Source organism: Protopterus annectens, chromosome 4.part0 (genome assembly GCF_019279795.1).
Source record: "Protopterus annectens isolate FY-2018-M chromosome 4.part0, PAN1.0, whole genome shotgun sequence".
Lineage (NCBI taxonomy): Eukaryota > Metazoa > Chordata > Ceratodontiformes > Protopteridae > Protopterus > Protopterus annectens.
In genome coordinates, this window is record NC_056733.1 from 741873896 (window position 1) to 741900524 (window position 26629).

Below are 26629 nucleotides of genomic sequence, written 5' to 3' on the forward strand. Positions count from 1 at the left end.
TTTAACCAATGGACGAGAAAACAAAGGAGGGTCACATTCATAGTGAGCAGAAATAGCTGCAGCATGCACTTTAACAGAAGAGAAAGACAATCCCTTGTCTAACAAAACAGTCAAATATTGCAAAATACAACTCAAGTTAGGCAATTTAACATCAAAGCCGTGAGCTGCACTCCAAAGAAAAAATCTCTTCCATTTATCAGCATAAACTTTCCGAGTAGTAGGACGCCCGGCTTCCAAAAGAACATCCAAAACTTGTTGTGGAAGCTGCAGGCCTTCCTTCCTCAAAACTGAATTCTCCAGGCTGTCAGGTAAAGAGATTGCACCCTGATATTGAGAAAATGATTGTCCTCCTGAGTCAATAAGTGAGGAAACTGTGGTAATGGCCAAGGTGTCCCATGAATTAAACTCCTTAAGAGAGGGTACCAATGTTGTCGAGGCCAATCTGGTGCTAACAGAAACATGCGAGGCATTTCCCTCCTGACTTTCAACAATACCTTTGGAAGAAGAGGCAAAGGAGGAAAGGCATACACGTGCAGGTGTCTCCAGCTGAAGGATAGTGCATCTATTTTCCAGGCTTTCGGATGAAATAGCCTTGTGCAAAACTTTGGCAGTTGATAAGTCAGAGGAGAAGCGAACAGATCTATGTCTGGAGTTCCCCAAGCCATGGCCAACTGCAGAAACACCTGATGATCCAACTTCCATTCGCGAGGATCCACAATCTGTCTGCTCAGAACATCTGCTAAAGAATTTTGTGCTCCTGGCAGAAACTGTGCTCGAAGAGTGATGTGCAGTTTTAAAGCAGTTTCCCATACTAGCATTGCTTGTCTGCACAATGGATAAGAATGGGTTCCCCCTTGCTTGTTGATGTACCACATGACTGTTGTGTTGTCTGTTCGAATCAACACCAGTCCTGATTGAAGTAGGCTCTTGAATGCTTCCAAAGCAAATTGAACTGCCAGCATCTCTTTCATGTTGATATGTAAATGAAGTAGCTCTGGGGGCCAAAGGTCTTGAATCCATTTTCCTTCGAGATGAGCTCCCCAGGCCGACTCCGAGGCGCCTGTCGTTAATATCCGACATGCCTCTGGCTGGGCACAGAGAGTCCCTTGTTTAGGTGACATTCCTGAGCCCACCACAGAAATTCTTTTTGTATGCAAGGGAGAATCTGAATGACAGTGTCCAAATCGTGGCTGTGTTGAGTCCACACGCTTTTGAGATACCATTGTAACTTCCTCATATGCAGTTTGGCATTGGGAAGCACTAGAATACAAGATGCCATGAACCCTAAGGCTTGAAGGACTGTCCTTGCAGTCAGCCTGGACATTACTGAAAGCTGTTGGAAGTACTGATGAAGATGTCTTTGTTTGTCCAGGGTAAGAAATGCCATCTGGGTTGCTGTATTCAGTCTCACACCCAGAAAACACATCTCTTGTGAGGGTACTAGACTGGACTTTATTTCATTCACAGAATACCCTAGGCATCTTAAAACTGTCATTACATAGTGAAGATGTTGAAGAAGTTCTTGCTTGCCTTGAGCCAGAAACAAACAGTCGTCCAGATAAGGATAAATTTGAATTCCTTGTAGTCTGAAAAAGCAATTACTGGAGCCAGGACTTTTGTGAATACCCTGGGCGCAGTAGACAAGCCAAAGGGCAATGCAGAGAACTGATAATGCAAATTCCCATTCCGAAATCTCAGGAACTTCCTGGAACTGGGCCCGATAGGAATGTGAAGATAGGCCTCTGTGAGATCCAGAGTTACCATCCAATGAGCCCTGCCCAGCATAGGCAGCAACTGCTGCAACGTTAACATCTTGAACTTTGGAATTTCCAAAAAGGTGTTTAGAATGGACAAATCCAGAATTGGTCTCCAAGTATTTACTTTTTTTTGGCACTAAGAAAAGACGGGAATAAAACCCTGTGCCTCTTTCAGCAGAAGGTACTTCCTGTATTGCCCTCCACTGAAGCAGAGAAGAAAAATTTTTTTTTTTTTTTTTTTGCCTGTGCTTCCAGTCTTTGCTGATGAGGCACATCTGGCATACCTTTGAAAGGAGGGAAAGTGTGGAAATAAAATTTGTAGCCTCGATTTACAATGTCCAATACCCATTGTCCTGGGCAACAAAATGCCAATACTTTGCAAAAAGTCCCAGTTTTCCTCCTAGAGGAGCTGCCAGCATGGCAGAGTCCGACAGCTGAAGACGCAGGTCATTGAGTTTGTTTCCGAAAGGACTGACCCCTGCCCTCCCCAGCAGAAGGGGTAAAAGAACCCAAAGTCCTAGGAGTAGCAGGGCCCTGAGAGGAAGCTCTACCCCTACCTCCCCTAGACCTGCCCCTAGACTGATAATCTGAAGAGGGAAAAAGACCACCCTTTAGTAGGCCAATTCCTACTGAACTTAGGGGGCTGAACCTGTAAACAATCCTTAACTGTCTGCATAGACTTAGCGTTTTCCTCCATTATTTCAAAACTGATTCAACCAGAGGGCCAAAAGAACATCAGACTGCAAAGGAGCATCCATAATCCGAGCCTTAACATGCTCTGACAACGTCTGAACTTTTAACCAGGCATGCCTGCGAAGAACTAAACTAGTAGCAGCCACCCTGGAAGAAGCATGTGAAGCATCAAAACCACATTGCAAAGAATGCTTACCAACTTGGTCTGAAACATGCACTAAATCCTGAAGCTCTTTACATTCAATACCTTCAGATAAAGCATCAACTTTACAATTCAATTGGCCCAGCAAATAATTTTGACAATGTAAAGCACTCATAGCTAAAGTGGAAGAGGTATACAACTTCTTACCCCACCTATCCAGAGCTCTAGCATCCATGTCCAAAGGAACTGGATTCTTAACCACAGCAGCCCTGACACCCTTGGGGCCTTGAGTAATGGTGGCTGGGTCAGCCCTAGGACTCTTGTATAAATACTAGTGAGCTTCCGGTACCCTGCAGTATCTATCTGGTTTAGCAGGGGCAGGAGGCAAAGAGTCAGGGTTAAGAGAAGCCTCAGAAAATACATCCTGAACAACATCCAATACAGGGGGAATAGCCAAAGGCCTATGCTGAGGCAAAAACAAGAATTCTCTAAGCCTTTACGAGAATCAGAATAATCCTGGCCTTCCCATTTAAAATGCTCCCTCATGGAATGCAAGGTTTCAGAAAAGAAAAATCTTCAGGAGGGGATGCAGAGGGAGGAGAATCCTCAGCCTCTGAATCAGAGTAGGGAGGGAAATCCTGGAGCTCTTCCACAGAAGAATCAGGGTCATTGGAAGACTGATCCAGACCCTCTATCCCTGGCTCTACCCTGGGCCTTTCCTCAGGGGGAGGCATAGAACCCCTAATTAAAGTAATCAAATCCTCCGCCACCTTTAACATGTGCTTTCTAGGAGCTGGACCCTGTGGACAGACACCAGCAGGGGCAGAATAAGATTTAGAAAGGCTTTTACTATGAGAAGGGGGAGGCCTAGAAACTCTGTGAGGGGAGGGAACCACCGACACATGAGAAGCCCCTTCAGCCTGGCCTACAACAGGAGAAGCCACTTCCTGAAGTAGCAAAGGCTCCCCTTGAGACTCCGCTAAACTGTCAGAAGGAGCCGTTGAAGTAGTCGGTGGCTCTACTGAACTGGCGTCCGCAATGGACTCATCTTGTTTGGACCGCAAAGGATTACTCCTTGCGTGTTTTAGCCGAACTGGGCGGAGAATCCGACGGCATGTTATAATTGCACCGTTTACCAAACACTAGCCTAGCACAGTCCAAGCGACGTGTAATAGTGCACTCATCAAAGGTAGCACAAAAGCGACACCCAACAATGCCGTGCTCAGGCCCAAACAAGGAATACAGAGTAAATGGTAATCCCTATGAGGAATCTGTTTCCCACAAGAAATACAGTTATTAACTTTTTCTGACAGCCGGTAATACTGAGGCAAGAAAAAGACAAAAGTGTCCCCAACGGGGTACTTAGCCCAGCTTGGTCTCCGGTCTGAAACTCGAAAACTGACAATTCCAGAAAGCCGAACAGCACTTGCAAACACTGCTTCTGCTTAGGACCACGCGGCAAGAAAGACTGAGGGTATGGCGTCGGACATGTGCATTTGTACTGGCACATACTGATGTCAGCCTCGAGCGCCATGACCGATGCCAGATTCTAGCCCTTTGGTATTCGGGCCGATGGTGGACAGCGGAATACCCATATGTCAGGACTGCAGCAATGGTAGACGAAGAACATCGGCTGTAGCAGAGCACATCATCTTTGTTTTCCTCTTCAAAGTGTAAGTAATGAAGCATACCTAGCCTGTGAGTTTTAAAAGTGAGATATGGTGCAAGTGGAAAGTGAGCAAAAGTGTAATTTAGTTGTAAGGAGCAACAGAAAGAAATAACTTTGGTGGGAGCACAAAAAAGAGATCAGAATAAAGTTAATTCTGAAGTGGGAAACTGAGGTTGACTGTAGGATTCTGGCATGTTTTGGCTAAATCTGGGGTAGCTGAGAAAATGAAATTTAGGAAGTCATAAGGAAAGTCATTGTTAGTAAAGAAGGCAGTAAATGTAACTCAGTCTGGGAAAATAATTTTAACAGTAGAAGTAATACATCATTTAACACTTCAATGTACTGTTCACCATGGTTTAACTGTGTTAAAGAGATTATTGGCTTTAATTAATTTAGGGTTAGGAACTGGCATAAAGGTTAAGTTGTTTACCTCGCCAACACAAGGTACAGGATTTCAGTCTCACCTTTGAGGGAAAACTGGATAAGCTTAAAATGTCCCACAAGGGCAGACAGACTAGTACCTACCTATGACGTATACAGTAAGGTTGTTTAACTGTCATGTTATATTAAAATGTTATTGCACCTTGAAGTCCCACTTTCCGTAAGTTTTTCTGTTACCATACTTACAAATACAGTAGTACTATTCTTGCGGTAATTTGGAAGTTTGGTCGCACCTATTGCCAAATAAATTCAATACATTTATTTACTTTTTCCATACCTGTTTGTCCTAGGAATACTCCTTCCCTATTAAATTTACAGTCCAACCCATTGTTCAACACTCCAGCCCAAATAAATCACCATGATAAAGACCTAGGAGGTAGTTTTTTTGCTACCGGTTCCTAGATGCAGTTATTGTTATGACAAAATGAAGCACACACACATGTTGAAGGAGTTTTTTTTTTTTTGCATAGAAAAAAGTTGTTTCTGGAGGTTCTCTAGATAGTAGCATGTAAGTTTTTTTCAGGTTCAGACCAGATACTGTGGATAACAAGGGGTCTAGGACTATTTGTAGATTAAATGACCGGACCTCTGAATCTCTGAGTGCAAGAAATCTGGACAAAGTCTGGCAAAATGGGGGGACAATGGCTAAAAAATAGGGACAGATTTTAAATATTGCTCTTATAAACTTAGAATGTTGTTAGAGTGACAGGATTTGTGATAACATACATTTTCTCAAGGATGTGAAGTCTGAAATTAAAATGTATGTTATTATTTGGTGAATTTATTCTTCAGATCATCCCAGTGATTTACCAGAAAACCACAAATTTTATGAGAAAAGCACCAAAGGTATGAGGCAAAAATCTGGACATTCTGCGAAAATCTGGACAGCTGAGAGGTATGTAAATGACTGGTCCTACTTTGTCTGATATTATAATGTTGTTCTTGCAAGACTAAACTGCAGTTGGATGAAGCAAGTTGGAATACAAGCTGTAATTGCTGATTTTGTGCAGCAAAACTACACTAGTTTAACCATAATTGTTATTACTTATTTTTATCCAGATAGGTAGGCTTTAGGTAGGCACCAGATATAGGGGATGTTTGTGGATGAAATTTTGGATTCAGTTTGATGTTGTAATTCTGCCTTTACCAAACTAATATGCACTTGGATAAAGTAAGATGGAATTCAAGTTGTGATTACTGTTTATGTGAAAAAAATACATTAATATTGCCATTATTTGTTGTGTTAACCTGGCAGGGTAAATCCAAATATTGTGGATCGCAATGGGTATGCTATCCACAATGGGGGATGGGGGCTATCTGTAGATGAAGATTTGGTCCTGTTGCTTGCTATTGTAATTATGTTGCAGTACTAATGTGCATTTGGGTAAACCAAGATGCAGATTATGAGACAAAAATACATTAATGCAACCATATTTTTTTGTTTATCCTACAGGATCTGCCACCAAACATGGCACACTCATACAATACGCAGATGACTCAACCATCATCTGCTCAGCCCAGTCCCTACCCAAACTGCAAAAAGTCACACAGGAAGCCTTTTCCTCTGTTGAAACTTGGTTATCCGATGCCCAAATAATACTCAACCCAAACAAAACTAAACTACTCATCTTCCAACCCACCAAACATACTCAAAACAACTCTCAATTTAACATCACAGCAAAAGACAACACCACTATATACCCAACTGAACACACCAAATTGCTAGGAGTGGAAATAGACAATAAACTAAAATTTGACATTCACATATCCATGACCATAAAAAAGTCCACAAAAAACTAGGAGCATTATACAGAAATAAGCAACTTCTCACCAAAGCAGCAAAGATTTCAATAGCAAATTCCCATCTTATCTCCACCCTACTTTATGCCTCTCCAATATATACCAACCTAAGGCAATGCGATCTAAACAAGCTAGAGACCTGCTACAACAAAATTGCCAAATTCACCACAGGGGCATCCTACTGTAGTCACCACTCTCTCACTTGCTGAACTGGGCTGGCTTGAACTCCCTCACCTCCTTCAATGGTATCAACTATCACTCGCCCACAAACTAGTAAACCATCCACTAAATGTCCCATCTCTCCAGAATCTACTCCAACCCTATCGCACCACCAGACCACTAAGATCCAGTAACATAAATCACTTGCAGATCACTAAAGCCAATAACTCTGCTGGTGAAGCACTATTCTCTTGCACCATAGCCAAATTATGGAACTCCTTCCCACCCACAATTACCTTGGTACCATCACGCACCCACTTCAAAACTTTACTGAAAGCGCACCTAAACACATGCTGGCTATGCCCTTGCAACTCCCACTCTAATATCACCCACCCCATCCAACCACTACCTTTCTTTCCACCCCACTAACTACCTTGATTATAGCAAGCTCAGATGCTCATAAGCCTAGTACTTTTTATACAGCAGGAACTTCTTATTGTAACATTTGTTAATGTCTGTTATGTACTTCACAGATAAAGATTCTAGCTGTCTACTGATGTACTATGTTCTTCATCTGTAAATACGTTTGTAATTAATTGCTATGTTAAATTGCTAATCGCTATGTAATCCAATGTAACTACTGTCTGTTTATTTTATCTGTGGAGCTTTTCTCCCCGGGCCTCCACTGAAAATGGACCTACATCCGGTCGGACACTCCCGATCAACAAATGTAAATAAATAAATAAATCAAACCTGATAATGTGGGTAGACAATGGATTTAGGAGCTTTCTTTGGAAGAAATGACCAGTCCTGCTGTTTGCTGTTCTAATTCTTACTTTGGAGGACTAATGTATATTTGGGGGGGGGGGGTGAAGCAAGTTAGAGTACAACCTGTGATTAGTGTTTCTGTAAAACAAAAAACACATTAATGTAGTATATATTTTTTATCCTGAGAGAGCCAATTAAAACAAAAAGTTTTTTTTTTTTTTTAACCCAACGGGGCCAAACCAGATAGTGTGAGCAGGCAATGGGTATGGAGACTGTCTATTGGTGAAATGACTGGTCCTAGGTATTTGCTCTTGTAATTTAGGTTTTGCAAGATTAATATGTATTTGGGTGAAGCAGGCATGAATACAAGATGAAAATAATTTTCCTGTGTGGCGAAAGCCAGGGTACCTTTTTGGCTAGGCTTAAATAGGCCCTAGGGCCAATAGCCTAGTACCTACCTATGAACCTATTAGGGGTCTGTAAAATAACATACCTTAATGCATTTTTTATGTCATGGTCATGAGGGCTGTTTATGACTGAAATTATTGTCCCTGCTGTTTTGTTGCTGTAATTCTAGCTTTGCAAGACTAAGAAGTGCTTGTGTGAAGTATGATGGAATACAAGAAGTACTTGTGTGAAGTACGATGGAATACAAGAAGTACTTATGTGAAGTACGATGGAATACAAGAAGTACTTGTGTGAAGTACGATGGAATACAAGAAGTACTTGTGTGAAGTACGATGGAATACAAGAAGTACTCGCGTGAAGTACGATGGAATACAAGAAGTACTCGCGTGAAATACGATGGAATACAAGAAGTACTCGCGTGAAGTACGATGGAATACAAGAAGTACTCGCGTGAAGTACGATGGAATACAAGAAGTACTCGTGAAGTACGATGGAATACAAGAAGTACTCGTGAAGCACGATGGAATACAAGAAGTACTCGCGTGAAGTACGATGGAATACAAGAAGTACTCGCGTGAAGTACGATGGAATACAAGAAGTACTCGCGTGAAGTACGATGGAATACAAGAAGTACTCGCGTGAAGTACGATGGACTACAAGAAGTACTTGCGTGAAGTACGATGGACTACAAGAAGTACTTGCGTGAAGTACGATGGAATACAAGAAGTACTCGCGTGAAGTACGATGGAATACAAGAAGTACTCGCGTGAAGTACGATGGAATACAAGAAGTACTCGCGTGTAGTACGATGGAATACAAGAAGTACTCGTGTGAAGTACGATGGAATACAAGAAGTACTCGCGTGAAGTACGATGGGATACAAGAAGTACTCGCGTGAAGTACGATGGGATACAAGAAGTACTCGCGTGAAGTACGATGGGATACAAGAAGTACTCGCGTGAAGTACGATGGGATACAAGAAGTACTCGTGTGAAGTATGATGGAATACAAGAAGTACTCGTGTGAAGTACGATGGAATACAAGAAGTACTTGTGTGAAGTACAATGGAATACAAACTGTGAATATTGTTTATATGGATGAAATACATTAACACATTAGAGACTACCCTAAGCCTTTTTGAAAAAATATGTGAAATGGACATTAGGGCAACCTTAAATAAGCCTATGTACCCCATGACCAGGTCGAATATCATGGATAGTGATAGAGAAGCTTTAGAATTCTTGAAACTACAGGGCGTAAGAGTAATGAAACCAGATAAGGGAGGGGTGGGTTGATTTTTATGGATGACGATGACTACAAGAATAGAGTAAAAAACATACTGGAAACCGAAGCTTACACTGGTGCATCTAAAAATGAAGTAAATATAGCTTACCAGAGAGTTAAAACAATAATAAATTATTTATTCCTGGAAGCTACCATTGATATTGATACATTTACCTATTTAAATATGACAATGCCTAGGTATCTGGTTATGTTTGGAGCACCTAAAATTCACAATGATCTAGGTAACCCACCCCTTTGACCCATCGTGGATGGTAGGGGGTCATTGACCTATGCCTGCGCTGAGCTTGTAGACACCAAACTTAAGAAATATTTGAATGGGGATTCACAAATATGTTCCGATTCATGGAACTTTTTGGAAGCTATTAATAATTTAGAATTTGTTGAAATGTATAATTTCCTTACTATTGACGTATGTGATTTATACACAGTTATACCCCAGGAATTAGGTATTTCTTGGACTAGAGAATTTTTATTTAAGAAAGGGGTACATTCTGAAGAAATTAATTTGATTGGATGTTTGTTGGAAATTATTCTATCCAACAATTTCATTTTGTTTGACAATTTTTTCTACCTTCAGGAAACAGGTGTCACAATGGGGTCACCATGTGGAGGCAGTTTTACCAACTGTGTTATGGCTCATTGGGAGCAGAAACTACTTTTTCCACACCACATGTTTAAAGAAAAAGTCCATTGGTACACACAATACCTGGATGATATTTTTGCCATCATTAAAGATGATGAGAAGGTGGAAAATGATTTTGTCAATGAAATCACTTCATTAAACTTTTTACACTTTACATCATCGTTCAACACATCCTCTATCCCTTATCTTGATGTGAGGCTAGCCAATGATAATGTCAATGGTAGATGTATTGCCAACATCTATAGAAAGCCAACATATTCGAACAGCTTCCTACATTATAGCAGCTCCCACCCAAATCACCAAAAAAAGTCTGTGATAAAGGGGCAAATAGTTAAGAGCTACTAGAATGGAGACTTTGGATGATGATTATCATCAGGAATGTGAACTTTTAAGACAGATGTTTATTAAGAGGGCATATCCAACTATGTTGGTGGATGACATTAAGGAAGTCACCATAAAAAGGGAAGCGGGGCATTTTGTAGCAATATTAAATTGGGGCACTGTTACTGGTAGGTGTCAAACACCAAATGAGTCAGTACAGGATGTCACTATAGGACATAATGGGTCCAATACTAGCTATAATTTGAGCTTCATTACCCCATTTTCAAATGATGCCAGGACACTCGGGAATATTCTGATTAAAAATTGGGCTTTAATAAATGAAGATACTGGAATTAACAAGAAAGTGGGTAACACACCTAGAATTATTTTTAAATGTGGCTTGAATTTGAAAAAAACAACTAGAGTCTAGAAGGAAATCTTACATACCACATAGGGGCATGAAACAATGTGGGCACTGCCACTATTGTAAATATATAGAAATTACTACAACATTAAAATATGTGTCAAGATTTTTAAAATCAGTGGGAAATATACATGTGAAACAAAAGGTGTGGTATATTGGCACAATGCCAGTTATGCTCAAGTTTCTGTATAGGAAAAATGGAATGTTGTGTAAAACAATGTATCTATGAACTTCAGTACAATATATCTAAAGCCAATCATAATAATGCCCTGGCTAGACATGTTCTTTATCAAGTACAACAAGACATTGGGGGGGAGCTTGGCCATTAAGGTTAGTGGAGAGAGAGCTATTGTGGCAACTAAGATTAAATGCCTAAGCTTCCCCGGCTCTAAACATGAATACAGTTCCCTGAAGTGTGTATTAAAGTTAAAATCACTAGACAGATGACTGTAGTTTTTGTGTGCGCGTGTATGTATATATATATATATATATATATATATATATATATATATATATATATATATATATATATATATATATAAAATTACACTTGATAGTAAATTTTTATTTGCTATTTTAGATCCAGTCATAACATTCGCTTTGACAAGTGAATTTTATGTGGAATGCAGATTTAAACATCTCAGGAAGTGATGTCATGGTTATACATGCTATTTAAACTTGTGTGAATGAATGTTTGATGTCTGAAGAAGTCTACTGATTGCAGTAGATGAAAGCGCTAACAATAGGTAGTTTTTTTTAATATTTAGTTGGTTTTAAACTGGGTAATGGATGAACTCAGCTTCACACGGATGGGAAGCCTGTTGCATAGGAGGAGCAGTCTATGGGGCACATATCTGTCTCTCTAGCATGTTCTGTTTAAGTCACAGACAAAATTCAGGTTCCTAGACCTTGTATTTCTGGTACGCTTTGACGTATGACTATGAAGGAGATTCGTAAGTGTGGGTTTGTGGATGCCTTGTAAGCCAGGCATAGATCACCCCTCAGAAATCTATAGGAGACTAAGTAGAGGGAAAGGGCTTTAAGGGGCTCTGCCTGCTTTTTTGGATTTTTTTCACATAAAATATAGTTCCTTAAGTTGGTGTGTGTGTGTGTGTGTGTGTGTGTGTGTGTGTGTGTGTGTGTGTGTGTGTGTGTGTGTGTGTGTGTGTGTGTGTGTGTGTGTGTGCTTAGTTATTCACTGCCTTGGCAGAACTTCTTATTTACTTACAAAATTGCTTGCAATTGCTATGGTACTTATTGAGTTAATAGTGCCTTCAATTGGGCTCTTTGCTAGGCTATCATAATGCACATGCAAACTATGCCGTCATGGGAGGGGTCTGTGACCTGCCAAGAGTAGCCAAGTGCCACATGGGAATGCCTTGAAATAGCTTGTACAGTCTGTAAATTTGCTGTATGCTTGGCAGGAGTCACTTACCTCCACTACCATAGCCACAACATAATGATGTGCAACAGAATATATATATTGCTGTCTTGTCACTTAAACCCCACTGGTGTACTTTCCAAACTGCAGCCTCCCTTCTGCAAATTCCTGGATCTGCCAATGGTAGTCAACTGACAAGACTGCACCCCCCCCCCTTTTTTTTTTTGCAGATTTCTGGATCTGCCACTGCTTTCTGGAAACTTTCCATAATGTAATGTCTTGGAGAAACCAGTTCTGCCCTATTTTATTTAATGGGTTTGTTTTTCTCATTCTTGCCAATAATTTCTTGCAGGAACAAATAATAACCTTAATTACAGATACAGAGCAAGCGATAAGCTACTTAGTGTAGCTGCCCTTTTTTCAAAGAGACTCACAAAGTCTTTCAATGTAATCCTTCAGCTAAAAACTGTATAATACTTGCATTTTCTTTTGTACATTAAAATATGTGCAGAAAAACAAGTATAAATCTTGTGCATCTTTTCAATCACATTTCTACATAAACCTTGCTACCATATCCCTAAAGAAGGAACAGTTATGTATTTTATAAGGTTAGATGCGGCGCACAGATTTTTTTTCACAAAAAAAAAAGTGGCAAGTTTATACAAACATCACGGTGCCTAACAGTAGTTTACTTCTCTCCATCTGTCTTTTGGATAACTATACAAAGAATGAATATTTCAACACAACTGACCAAAAAGGATACTGCTGCTTGAAAAAGCAGCCGGGGAAGAAGAACTCCAGATTTCTCTACCCCCCCCCCTCCCCCCAAACACACACACAGATAATGCAATCAGCTATGCGACTGTTGCATGTTGGAGGGGGAAAAAAAAGCAAAAACTTGGACTGGAGCAGCTGTTTCAGTAAACAGCCCTACCACTCTAATTTGATACCTCAAATTCCTACAGTTATTATTGAATGTATAACACATATACTCAGTTGTGCAACACTGCACCAGACTAGAAGCAGTTCAAAATAAAAGAAAGGAAAAACTACAGTTAAAGAATAAAGAAGTGTTTATACATCAGTGGAGCTGTAGAAAGGTACAATAAGATGTGCTTTATAATAACCAGTTACAGTAAACAAAGAAGAAGAAGAACAAACATATTATGTAATTTTACTAAACATTTGATTGATCACTGATTTTCATCCAGTGTCTAGTGGGTAGCAGCTCTCACATTTGTATGTTACAGCGATTCACCATTTTACATTGGGATCAAGATTACTGATGACTGTTTTTGTTTGCTTTTTAGGTGAAAGTTATAGTAGGTTCCACCCAAGATATAATTCCACAATTAAAAAAGAAATCTGAAGTGGACACATTTGACTACGTGTTTCTTGACCACTGGAAGGACAGATATGCACCTGATACCAAACTGCTTGAGGTAAAGTTATATTTATCTTGAAAGTTACAACTCTGTATTTTTGGCATTTTTGGTATAATTTTCTGTGCAATGGTTTTAGTTTGCCCCCTCTGCACAAAGACCAACAGTTCAGATTATCCTTTAGAATCCCAATACTTTTTCCATTTTAATGTCTTTCTTAACATTAATGACATAAAGCAGGGTATATACTTTATAGTCCACCCACAAGTTTAACAAAATCAACAAAAGTCCAGTGTTTTTAGCCACTTTTTCTTGCAAAGCCATACTTCACAAATGTAATTGATGCTTTATAGTCTCCCATTTATTCTTTGATTACTGTTCTGTGTCTCATCTTCTTTCTGTTCATCTCCATCTCCCAGCACCAGACTCTGGTTCAAGCCCAAGGTAATCTTAATTTTGCTCAGCCCCTGTGCTCTCTTCTGTCTCTCAAGCATTTTCCTTTGGAACATTGGAAAAGGTTTCACTGGCAAAGTCTATCTGTGGTCTTTATTGTCAGATGAATGAAAAGCAGGTTGCCATTTCTGTTTGCTGGCATGTTTTTTCATTGGATATATTTTTTTAATTTACTCCTTAGCCTGTTCTGCAGCCAGAAATGTCTTTGTTCATCTAGGGAAAATAAAGGTGAATACAGCAGCTTGAATCTTACACCTGCTTCTTGAAAGTTCCAGATTTTGGGATAAATTTGTTTTTCTTCTGCCTGGAGCTCAGTAAATAACTATTTTCCACAAATATTCTGCTGTCTCTAATTTTAATACTTTTCCATTCTGCACAATTTTGTCAGGCTCAACTCTTTCTGCTGGCATGATTGCATCTTTACTAATACAGGTCTTGGCTACTTTCCTATGGCCTGGTTTGTAGCATACATATGATGTACCCTTTCAGTTAATAAATCATGTTGTGGAATACCAGTCCAGTTACTTATTTGTGCTTCCATAAAATTAATACAGTCTGTTCCTTCCGGTTTCTCTGGGACAACAGAAAATCTTATGTTTTCTTTGTATACTCTGTCTTCTAACTCTACCATCTACCATTTTTTTAAACGGCGCTTCTTGAGAAGTTTTATATTCCACTAGCCTTTTCTTCATTTCAGTGTCTGATTTTTGCAGTTTTATCAGTTCATTTGAATAGCTAATTTTCCATCTTTTTGTTATGCGAGTTGATATACTCCTGAAATGTTACATTTATTTTAATTATCGTTTAGTACATTTGATTTATTTTTTCTTTTAAATTACTGGAAGCCATCCCTTGTACCAGAGGTGAAGTTTGAACAGCTTTTTGCTGAAAAGCTGCAGGATTATTCCCACCCAGTGTTTTTTTTTCACATTTTCTAGTTGATTTTCTTTCAGGTTCTCTAAATTTCTCTTTTGCTGTTATCCAGGCCATGCACTTACTAGCCACTAACTGAATTTTACTTAAGCTGACGAGATCACTGGGTCTTATTTCTCAGTTTTTTCCCCACACTGGGAGAGTTGAAATTAAGCTGTTGATCAGTGAGCAGTCATCTTGGAAGTCTATTAGAAGACAGGAGCAAGAGTAAAAGAAAAAAAAGTCCTAAGGATCTCAGCCTAGTTCATACAGATGAAAAGCTTTCCTCTTTATGAATGTCAAGTGCAAAAAAGGATAATTTCTGGACCTATTCTTAAATTTTCTACGAGACATGATGACATTATGAGAATTAAAAATATGCTTTAACACACTCAGCCCGGGGGGGTGGGGGTGGGAATTTATGATAACGGCAGAAGGCTAATTCTTCATTTGGTAATCCCCACCAACACACAACAAATCTCAGTGGTGGCAAACCAGCAACTAATAAAATCCAAACCACGGTAGTTTGTCCTCAGCAAGATGAATCAAATAACACCTAATCCGAAAACAAAAGTTTGAGTGCTTTCATCCAAAATACAGACTTCTTCAGAATAAAACATGTGACAGACATTTTTAAATTCTAAGATTAGCATTCAAACCAGGCTTGATTAAATGATACTGTAGCCTTAAGTTTTGTTTTAAACATGAGGGAAGCCAAACCAAAACAACTACAGTTCTTTCATGGTTACTTTTAAACATAAGAAATAGAATTGTTTACTTTAATTATGTGCTAGTGAATGATTAAAATACAGAGTTTTAAACATTCTTTTATATGTTGAACTAGGTTTTACTCAGTTGTTCAAAGGACTCTTTAAGAATGACTTTTATATCACATGACTTGAATTAAGATTATATGATAACTTTGGTTTGGATTTTTTTTTAATCTGTTTCCTCCTAAATCATTATACAGATGCAGTGTTAGTAGTAGCCATTCTTTAATAAAATTAAAGTTAAGTACTTTCAGAATGGGTCTAGTTTGAAACATTGAAATTCACTAAATCATTGTTTCAGTATAATGAGCTTGAACATTAAACATCTCAAACGATAAAAAAAATGTTTTTGCAGGGATGCAGGCCCACCTGCACCCCCCGCACTACTTATATATACTAACTATATACTAACTCAGATTGCACAACATTGAGGAATAAGGAAAAATTCCATACCCCACTGTCGCTGATCTCACACCAAACATCAAAAATTCACCCCCAAACACAAATCCCGCACACCCATACATTCACACAAATGCATATACTCATACACTTCTGCACACATTCAAACACTTTAAATACACATACACATCATCTATTCTTAATGGATTCTCCATACATCATCTAAAGAAAACCGATGAAATAGAGAAGCCATTAAAAATCAAACTGATATTCGATCACATGAAGAGCACCCTTCAGAACAAGCTGTAACAGAACTCTTCGCATTTCATGTTCAAAGTACGGAACACTACTTGTCATAATGTGGAACAAATCAACTGGATGTGGAACACTCACTCACATGTTTCTAACAACTTAATCTGGGAAGGTCACAGGAGGATTATAATGTTGCTTTACACATATAAAAAGTTCTTTTGATAAATTAATATGATTCAATATTATTTGCCGTGGGTAGCAGTTAAAAAAATGTTAACACTGAATGTGTGACACCCTTTCAGTGTGAAACAGCAAGAAAGTTGCTCTTTTTAAGACTCAGAATAATGAGCCCTTCCCATAGAGAGGTACACTTGAGACGTATAAGCTCAGCAACACCAGTTGCATATAGTTTACAGTCACCTACTCCATTATTTTCCTGTTGGTCCTGCTGAGACTATACCATAGCAGCCAAGAGAGAACCTGCTTTCAACCCTGAACAAAAAAACACTGATTCGGCAGGAACATTCAGTTCCAAATTTTTTTGCCAAGTTTAACAGTGCTTCTATTTAAAAACATATATATCCTGAGACTGTTTTCAGTAAGAATAACCCACAAGAGTTTACATTTGTCAGAATCCTCATGTGAGCCAAATTATAGCCCACTGAACATGACTAAATACTTCTGCACAAATAACTCACAGTCTGGGATAGCTGGAAAATTAACTTCTTTAAACTGCAATAATCATTGTGTACAGCAATTTACTTACATAAAGCACATAAAACTTTTTTTGCAGAAAAGCAAGACCTCCTTGCACCCACACCCTGTAACTAATATTTATGAACTTTGTGGCCACACTACAGTTGGGGAAAAACAGATGTGCAGTGTTGGCTTACACAGTCCAACTTAGTGAGGTGAAGTGAACTTCAACATTGAAAATTCAGTGTACAGACTCTTGATCACATATGTCGTAACTAAATATAGAAGAAACATATGTATACTCTTATGGATGGTTAGAAAGCTACCCCTTCCATTCCTGTACACACATACATACCCCTAAAGAACAGCTCCTTTTGAGAAAGTGGACATTTGTGGATGTGGTTTGAAAAACTGTATCTGAATGAATACAGACCTAATCAAGGAACCCATGAGTTTAACATACAGTACTTGTTGCACTGAATTGTACTTTTTTCCCCAGAAACCTCTAAATACAAAATGTTACATTAATCTTACTAATGTTTGTTGACATCCTTATTTTTGCTGTATTGTGCCACATTTAAACACTTCATTTTCTGCCAGCCTTTCCCAGGTGTTTTTGTGTGTGTGTGTGTGTGTGTGTGTGTGTGTGTGTGTGTGTGTGTGTGTGTGTGTCAGCTACTTGGAGCAGGACATGAAGCACTGGTTTCACAGAGGATGCTGAAGGACTTGGCTTGAACCCTCAGCTGAGGACATGACCCTATAGCTGTGCTAGTGGAAAGCTTTATTGTGGCCCTGCAGGGAGAAAGATATAAAGAAATCCAGACCCTGGGATGACTGTGTTCCCTGTGTGCACTTAAGGGAAATTGTACTTGATGCAGAGAGATGCATCTGAAAATACTCTGTGTATATATTTCTCTCAAAGTGAATGGTACCACTGGTGCCAGTGGTGAGGACTTGAGGTTCCTTGATCACTGGCCCAGAGTGGAGATATCATACCAGTAGATAAGATGTGTTTTCCATTATCAAGGCTTTCAGGCTGTTTTTTTTTATATTGTGGATGTTTAACTGACATATAATGAATTCCTTGTTTGACTTTTGGTAAAGTGGGGCTGTTGTTAATTGTACAGGGCTTGTAGAGTCTTTTGCCTAACATTGACAGTAACACCTCCATATACATGATGTCATGAGACTAAGCAGGCCCCAAATACCTCTTCCTAATGAGATGTCCATGTATTCCTTTTTGATGTACCTTAACTTGCTGGTCTAGGCAGGCCACTCCTGACCAGTTTTGAAATGTCAACAGTACATTTGAGCCTTTGAAAAAAAAATTCACTTACTGTGGGGCTGTCAAAAGCATATATGACCCAGAAAACAGCAAAATGGTACCCCTTGCTGAAGCATTTCTGTACAGTTTGTAAGGTCATGTAACTTGCATTCCAGTCATTATTCACTGTAATTTGTAAAGACTCATGACTGAAGAGGCCCTGTTTTTAAAACTTGGTGACTTAAAGCTAACCATTTTCCCCTTTTCATAATGAATTCATTTTGCCACTACCCCTATATAATTTCCTGCTTTTGCAATTTCTGATCCGATTTAACACACCAAGACAGACTCAAGTCTTGCATGCTTATGTACGTGTTGCAGCAGTGAGTGTAAAATATAGGTATATCCCATCTAGCAGGATTTTGTATATAACCTCTTTTTTTATCACTTAATCAGATCAGATTGTTAGGCAGATTGTTTCTTCCACAGACAGCGCTATTAAGTAACTAGCTTCACTATATAATGTGTTGTGATTCTCATTTTAGAGACCTAATTTGTGTTTTGTGAGGAAAGCTAGAAATACAAGATGTAACTATTGTTTCTCAAAAAATTAAAAAAAAAAAAAGTACATTCCTGGCAGGGTCAGACCAGATGCTGTGGGTGGACAATGGGCATGGATGCTGTCTGTTGGTGAAATACTTGGCCCTAGTTTTTGCTGCTGTAGTACTGATTTTGGAGAACTAATGTGTAGTTGGGTGGAGGAAGCTTGAATACAAGCTATGATTACTGTTTCTTTGAAGCAAAACTATATTAATGCAATCATTTTGTTATCCTGACAGGGTCAAACCAAATACTTTAGGTAGACATTGGTATTTATTTGGCCGTGCTGTTTACTATTGTAATTCTGGTTTTGGAGGACTGAGTATCTCGGTTAAGCAAGCTGAATACAAAATGTGAGTGACTGCTGTTTCTGTTGATGTTTATATGAACATATTTTTGTTTATTTTTTATTCTAGCAGGATCAAACCAGATGCTGTCCTATCTGCCAGGACGTTGGCAATATCAGTTGGTTCTGTAATTTTCATGCCGTTGTGCTGTAACTCAGAGAATATCTGGGTGTTGCCATCGAGATTCTTGACATAGCTATAGAATGCTTTGTGTTTGTCCCTAGAATCAGTGGTGATTTTGTTTTCATAGCTAGCTTTGGAGGATCTTATAAGGGATCTCAGCTTCTTACTGAGGCTGATCAGGGAACTCCTCCACTTCATGGATTTTACTCTCTTTTGCAACAGTTTCTTCCTTCTGTTGTAGAGTTTGTTTATGGCAGGGGACCACCAGATTGGCTTCCTTTTTTTGGAGGATAGTGTCTTGGTTCGGTTTGGGATAGCACGATCCATGCACTTGTGTAAGTGCTTATAGAGTGCATCTGTGTAGGCTTCAGCACTTTTAACTGTATTGTCCATCTGCATGGGTGTCAAAACTATGTTCATATAAACATTAACACTAAAGATAACCACAAGGCCTTCTTCTGCTATGTTAGAAACCTGGGCAGAAACCCTCAGATATGCTCAGAGTTAGTTCACAATGACAAAAAATACACTGAACCCACAGATATTGACAACATTCTGGCAGATAGGTTCAGTGCAAATTTCTCCCCTCCCTCACCCTCAAAAGAGGAAATACTCATCCCAGCTGAATGCAACCTCCCTGTCATCTCAGATGTCCAGGTGAGAACCGCCCTCAGCAAAGCTAAAAACACAGCATCAATGGGACCTGACGGTATCCCGGGTTGCGTGCTATGTGAACTCCAAGAGGAGCTAAACTCGCACATAAAAATGCTATTTAACCTTAGCCTTACTACAGGATATGTACCTGAACACTGGCGTACAGCAACAGTGGTCCCACTCCACAAAGGAGGCACCTCTACAGACCCTGGTAACTACCGCCCCATAAGCTTAACCAGCCTGGTCTGCAAAGCTATGGAAAGAATCATTATGGAACTCATAAACAGAGACATTGGGGACCTACAGACACTTGATCCCACCCAGTTCGGCTTTGTAAAGGTCAGATCCTGCCTTTTGAACCTGGTTGACTTTTTCGAAACAGTCACTAGAGCCATTGATGAGGGCAAAGCAGTCCATACAGACTACCTGGACTTGGCTAAAGCTTTCGACACAATACCCCACTCAGGCATCATAGATAAGCTCAACAGCTTAAATGTAAATCCATATGTCACAAGATGGGTTGCAAACTGGCTAAAGGATAGAACCCATAAAGTCAAAATCGCTGGAGCCATGTCAGACTCAAAGTCAGTCACAAGTGGTGTCCCACAGGGCTCTGTCCTGGGACCCCTCTTGTTCGGCATTTATTTCTCAGATGTGAAAGCAAACATGGGAGGGTTGTGGCTGACAAAGTTCGCAGATGACTGCAAACTAGGCGCCATAGTCGATACACCAGCTGACACATGCATCCTACAGAAAGGCCTCACTGAAATGGACAACTGGTGCCAGAGTCATGGCCTTAAACTAAATGCCAAAAAATGTATAGTCATCCCCTTTGGGAAAAACAAAGTACCCACAAATTATCACATAGACAGTAACCCACTGAGTACGGAAAAAGTAATCCGAGACCTGGGGACCCAAGTCGATAGTGACCTCTCATTTGACACCCATGTTGCCGAAGTGGTTAGAAAGACTTTCTACCTTGCCCACCTTATCATGAAGGGATTCACATCCAGATCAAATGAGGTCATTGTACCCCTGTACTCCTCCCTTATCAGGCCCATGATTGCGTACAATGCCCCATTTGGTATGTACCTCACCTGGCACTTGCAACAGCTGGAGAGACCCCAAAAGTATCTCACCAAGAGGATCAAGGGTCTCCAACATATGTCATATGCTGCCAGACTAAAGAAACTCCAGCTCTATTCAGTAGCATACCGCCTACTCAGAGGTGATCTGTGCCTGACATACAAGGCCATGTCCAATCAGGAATTGATGGACATGCTCCACCTCAAAAAATCCAAATCCATCAGAACCACGAGAGCTAAAGATTTAAACCTCAGCACAAATATGAATAGGACATGGTGGAGGGACAGATTCATAACTCAGAGGCTTCCCATACTCTGGAACAGAATCCCAGTTCATGTTAGGCAGAGCCCCTCACTGACTCTCTTCAAGAGAAATCTTGACGAGTGGATGGGAGATCGTAGGTTTACCCTGGGGGTCATCTCTGTGTCACTTACTAGACAGAGGCACAGTAAACTAATTCTATTATGTAAGGAGGTCTTCGCTGTGTCACTACTAGACAGAGGCGCAGTATTCTAAATCTATTCTGTACACTTTTGTACCATTACATGGGGTGGCGAAAGCCACATCAGTATGGCTAGGCTTATAAATGCCCCAGGGCAGATAGCCTAGTACTAAACTATGAAACTATAAAGTTCACTACTTCTATCTTAAGAAGCATGAAGTTGGCTTTGGAGAAATATTTACCATGATTTCCTTAATGGGGGTGGGGGCAGGATGTGGATATCTAAGGTGATTAGTTTATGGTCGGATCTGACCAACGAGGAGTTGACTTCAGGTATGGAACACTGGTCTCTCATGTTGGTAATGACTAGGTCTAGGATATTGTTGCCCCTGGTGTGGATGTGGATAAGTTGATCCAGGGCATTGGAATTTATGAATTCCAGAAAGCGCTGAGCAAAGGAGTTGGTACATGAGTAGTTTTCCCAGTTAATGGTGGGGTAGTTGAAATCGCCCATTATTAGGGTGTTTGGTTGAACCCTAATATTTTCCAGTATATCAAGAAAAGAACTGTGGGAATCCTGGGGCATGGTGGGGGATGTATAGCAAGCTACAATTTGGATTGCAGTTTTGCCCAGAGTTAGTTGTACTTGGATAACCTCGGATGCATTATGTTGAGCAACTAGCCTGGAGGTGTGGATATCCTTAATGAATATGGACACACCTCTGCCTTTGGTGTTCTGGCCCAGGTTAGGTGGCCGAAAAGTGTGGTATGAGTTATAACCTGGTAATACAGGGGTGCTCTCTGGAGCCTTGAACCTGGTCTCAGTCACTGCACAGATATCTATGTTCTCCATTTTAAGAAGTGCGTCGAGGGAGTGCATTTTGAGATTTTGAATTCTTGCACTGAGTAGCATTACCCTCAGTTTTTGCTTGCCTTTTCCTGTTACAGTTGTGAATTTGTCATTTGAACCTTGCCTAAAAAAGGCACTATAGGGGCAGCAAGAACTTTAGCCAGTATCCGGAATCCCAGGGGTGACAGGTGCAGGCCATCTCTGGCAAAGCATTGTGGTCTGTCGACCATGTCGTCCCAGGCAGGATTAATATGTGTATTTGTCAGAAGCAAGTTGGATTTTTTTACTGTGGATTTTGTTCAAAACAGTTACTATACATTCTGATTTTGCAGGTTGTTGCTTATTTTGCTTTATATTTTATTATATTTCTTATAAAATTTGTGGATTTCTGGCAAAATATTGAGAACTGCAGTCATGAAATATTGACAGGGATTTGTTTCAGACTTCATATCTTTCAGCACTGAACCCAGATGTGTGGGTATGATTTATTTGAAAGCAAACAATCCTTTGCACAACAGTGCCTTGTGTAGTGATGCCATGTCACAGTGCTTGGTTTTCTGGAAGAGTTTTTGGCTGTGGCTCCTTCTCTGTGGCATCTATATGTCCTTCCTTGTCCCTTTAAGGGTTTTATTCAGGTGCTTTTGTTACTACTGATACCCCAAAGACATGTGTGTGTGTGTTGGGGACACATGCATAACTTCTGGATGGCAGTAAAAATAATAAAAAAGGTAATTATCTTTCAAACATAAGGTAGAAAATGCATCACAGAAAACCTACACCTTTAGAGCTTCCAGGGTCTTGGTGATCCCCACACCCCAGCTGTATAAGGGTATTTTTTTGCGTAGTCTTGGTGGGGGGGGGGCTCATCTTCAACCTGTGCCCTGGGTTCCACCTAGTCTAAAACTGACTCTGCTTAAAGGTGTGCTTAGATAGTTACTACAGCTTATTTGGAGGTTGGGGGCTGTGTGGTCATTTTCTTTAATTTCATCCTAGTCGGACATTAGATGCTTGCACCAAAGATCATGACAGATTATCTAGAAGCAGTCTACTTTGTAGAAGCAACAAGATGGAATACAGAAGCAGATACTGCTCAGACAAGCTCCACGTGGGTTTTTAGAGTGGTCCTAGCAGCAAGGAACTCGAAAAAGCGACTACCTTCTGAATTTAAGTATATTTGCTTTTTTTCCACTGGAAATAGCTTCTGTTGCTTACTTTAAACTAGCCTGAACTGTTTTTTTTCTGATTACTGCATTTATTTTTAAATCTGCACTTAAAGTTACATTTAGTCGAATTTAATCGAAAGTTTGCTTGTTTGTTTGTTTAATTTAACTGTGGAGGCTGCCCACTAAAGTGTGCTAGCCTGTGTAACTAATTTATCACTGTCTCTGCATTTTCTGTGTATTTCTACAAACAAAAACAAAAAAACAAAAAAATAATCCTTGTTTTCCCGCCTTTCTCGACTAGTTTAGACCAGTATACAGGCATTGCTGTATTCTGGGCTGTGGTGTAGTTCCTGTGTTGTCCATTACCTTACTTGGATAGAGGGAAGTTTCTTTGCTCACCAGTGGGAGTGGGGAGCCTTGAGCAGCCTACCTGTCCTTGGGGGAAGTGACCTCAGCACAAGAAGCTGTAGTAATTGGTTGTTTGGGACAATTCCTAGCTCTTTTGTAGTTCACTGCTTAAAATCCGCCTCTGGGCGTTTTTTTCTGGCTATACTGCTCAGACAAGCTCCACGTGGGTTTACAGAGTGGTCCTAGCAGCAAGGAACTCGAAAAAGCGACTACCTCCTGGATTTAAGTATATTTGCTTTTTTCCACTGGAAATAGCTTCTGTTGCTTACTTTAAACTAGCCTGAACTGTTTTTTTTCTGATTACTGCATTTATTTTTAAATCTGCACTTAAAGTTACATTTAGTCGAATTTGATCGAAAGTTTGCTTGTTTGTTTGTTTAATTTAACCGTGGAGGCTGCCCACTAAAGTGTGCTAGCCTGTGTAACTAATTTATCACTGTCTCTGCATTTTCTGTGTATTTCTACAAAAAAAAACAAAAAAATAATCCTTGTTTTCCCGCCTTTCTCAACTAGTTTAGACCAGTATACAGGCATTGCTGTATTCTGGGCTGTGGTGTAGTTCCTGTGTTGTCCATTACCTTACTTGGCTAGAAGGAAGTTTCTTTGCTCACCAGTGGGAGTAGGGAGCCTTGATCAGCCTACCTGTCCTTGGGGAAGTGACCTCAGCACAAGAAGCTGTAGTAATTGGTTGTTTGGGACCATTCCTAGCTCTTTTGTAGTTCACTGCTTAAAAATCCGCCTTTGCACGGTCATGCGCATAGCGCAGCGCCGGTTAAACAAGGTTAAACTTTTTCTGGCTCCGCCAAGCCTGCTCTAATTTTTCCCTTAGAACTGTTTCTACTTGCAATCTAAACAGCCTATACTCTATCTGAAAAGCTCAGCACTTGCTCCTAAAGCATTTTTATACAGGTAAAGCACTCTTAATCAAAAGAAAGTACTTCATTCACCTAAATTCTGTTGAGTACACATCTCCCTATAGGTCCTTTCTGACTCAGTTACACAGCAATCTTTTTCACTATTTCTAGCATGTCGAAGGGTCAGTTGCTGGCATCCTCTCCTTTTCAGCTGGTGAATCTGGGAATCTTGAGGCAATGTTACAATTGCCTCATGTACACAGACAACCCTCTCCTCCTCCCAACAAATACAAATATATGCGATAGATGCAACTATATAGCCAAACTGGAGGCTGAGCTCTCTCAATTCAGTACTGGCAAGACCAGTCAGGAGGAGAAGGTAACCACGCACACCACAAACCCAGTCTCACATAGAACTATCACAACAGCAAACCATACACATAAACACACAAAAACATACTCGGAGGCGCTGATTAAGAATCTACCAAAACAACAGAGGCCTCCAAAGCAGACACCCAAGCAACCACCACCTCAAGACATAGCACATGCAACACATAGTTCACAAAGTCAGTGTGCTAAACAGTCACAGCCCTTAAGGCCAAACAACATGCCAGACACACTTGTAATAGGTGACTCCATAGTCAGACACACTGACGTCCCGCTCACAAGACTGAACAAGGAAAAGGTCACAGTAAGCTGCCTGTCGGGAGCTAGAATCCGCCACATAACACAAGCACTCAGGTCACTCCACAGCAAGTACAAATATGACTTGGTCATTGTACATGCCGGTGTGAACGACCTGAGACATACCTCCCTGGACTACATGAAAAGAGACATAGAGGAGCTCTCTGATTATGTAGCCCAAGCTGGTATGACCCTGACCAGCATCCTACCCTCACCAAGAATGATGCCACAGTACAAAGACAAAATGATCAGTTTTAACAATTGGCTTAATTACTGGTGTCATTCTAAGGGGATCCAATGTCTGTCTGCTTGTGATGACATGCTTGACAAGCCACGCTGCTTCGCAAGGGATGGCTTGCACCTGTCACCCCTGGGCTTCCGGATATTGGCCAAGGCTCTTGCCACCCCCATAGTGCCTTTTTTAGGAAAGGCTCAAATGACAAACCTACCTCCCTAGAAAACACAAGTGGAAAAAACTAAGGGTAATGCTGCTCAATGCCAGAAGTCTAAACCTCAAGATGCATGCCCTCGAAGCCCTCCTCAGTATGGAGAACATCGATGTCTGTGCAGTGACTGAAACCTGGTTCAAGGCTCCTGAGAGCACCCCAGCACTATCAGGTTTTACCTCGTATCACACTTTCCGGCCCCAAAACTTGGACCAAACCACAAAAGGAGGGGGAGTATCCATTTTTATCAAAGATACCCACACCTCCAGGTTAGTGGCAACGCACGAAGCATAGGACACTATCCAGGTGCAACTAACCATAGGCAAAACTGCCTTACAGTTTGTAGCATGCTACAGACCACCCTCTCAAACTCAGGAACCCCACACAGCCTTTCTGAAGACACTGGAGAGTATGAATGTCTCTCCAAATACCATAATTTTGGGAGACTTCAACTATCCAAACATAGACTGGGAACATTACTCAAGCCCCAACACCCTAGCCCAAAGGTTCCTAGAATTCATAAACTCAAATGCAATGGAACAGTCACCATTCCCACAAGAGGAGACAATATACTAGACCTGATCATCACAAACATGGGGACAAAATGCTCCACACCGGAAGTATATCCCTCTTTGGTAAGATCAGACCATAAATTAATCTCACTGGAAATCCACATCCTGCCCCCACCCCCTGCACAAAAGACCACAGTGAAGAACTTCTCAAAAGCAAACTTCACACTTCTTAAGACTGAAGTGGTATCCTTCAAGGCCCCTGGGCCAGTGGAAACCACAACCCACACTGCTGAATCCTTTGCAAATGCCTTCTATGGGCACCTTCAAGAATGCATGGATCATGCAATCCCAAATAAAACCAAGACCCATTCCCCCAAAGGCAGGCGCCCGGTCTGGTGGGACCCCAGCCATAAACAAACTT

The 26629-nt window shown here is 40.5% G+C and overlaps 1 protein-coding gene across 3 annotated transcripts in view; it reads left to right on the forward strand.

The window, feature by feature from the left end:
- Nucleotides 1-26629, forward strand: part of LOC122799567 (catechol O-methyltransferase-like) — a 287182-nt gene that overhangs the window by 254808 nt on the left and 5745 nt on the right. For all 3 annotated transcript variants that reach the window (XM_044068702.1, XM_044068703.1, XM_044068701.1), the window contains exon 4: nt 13222-13353. In XM_044068702.1, coding sequence (XP_043924637.1) covers nt 13222-13353 — 132 coding nt within the window. The remainder of the gene's footprint in view (nt 1-13221; nt 13354-26629) is intronic.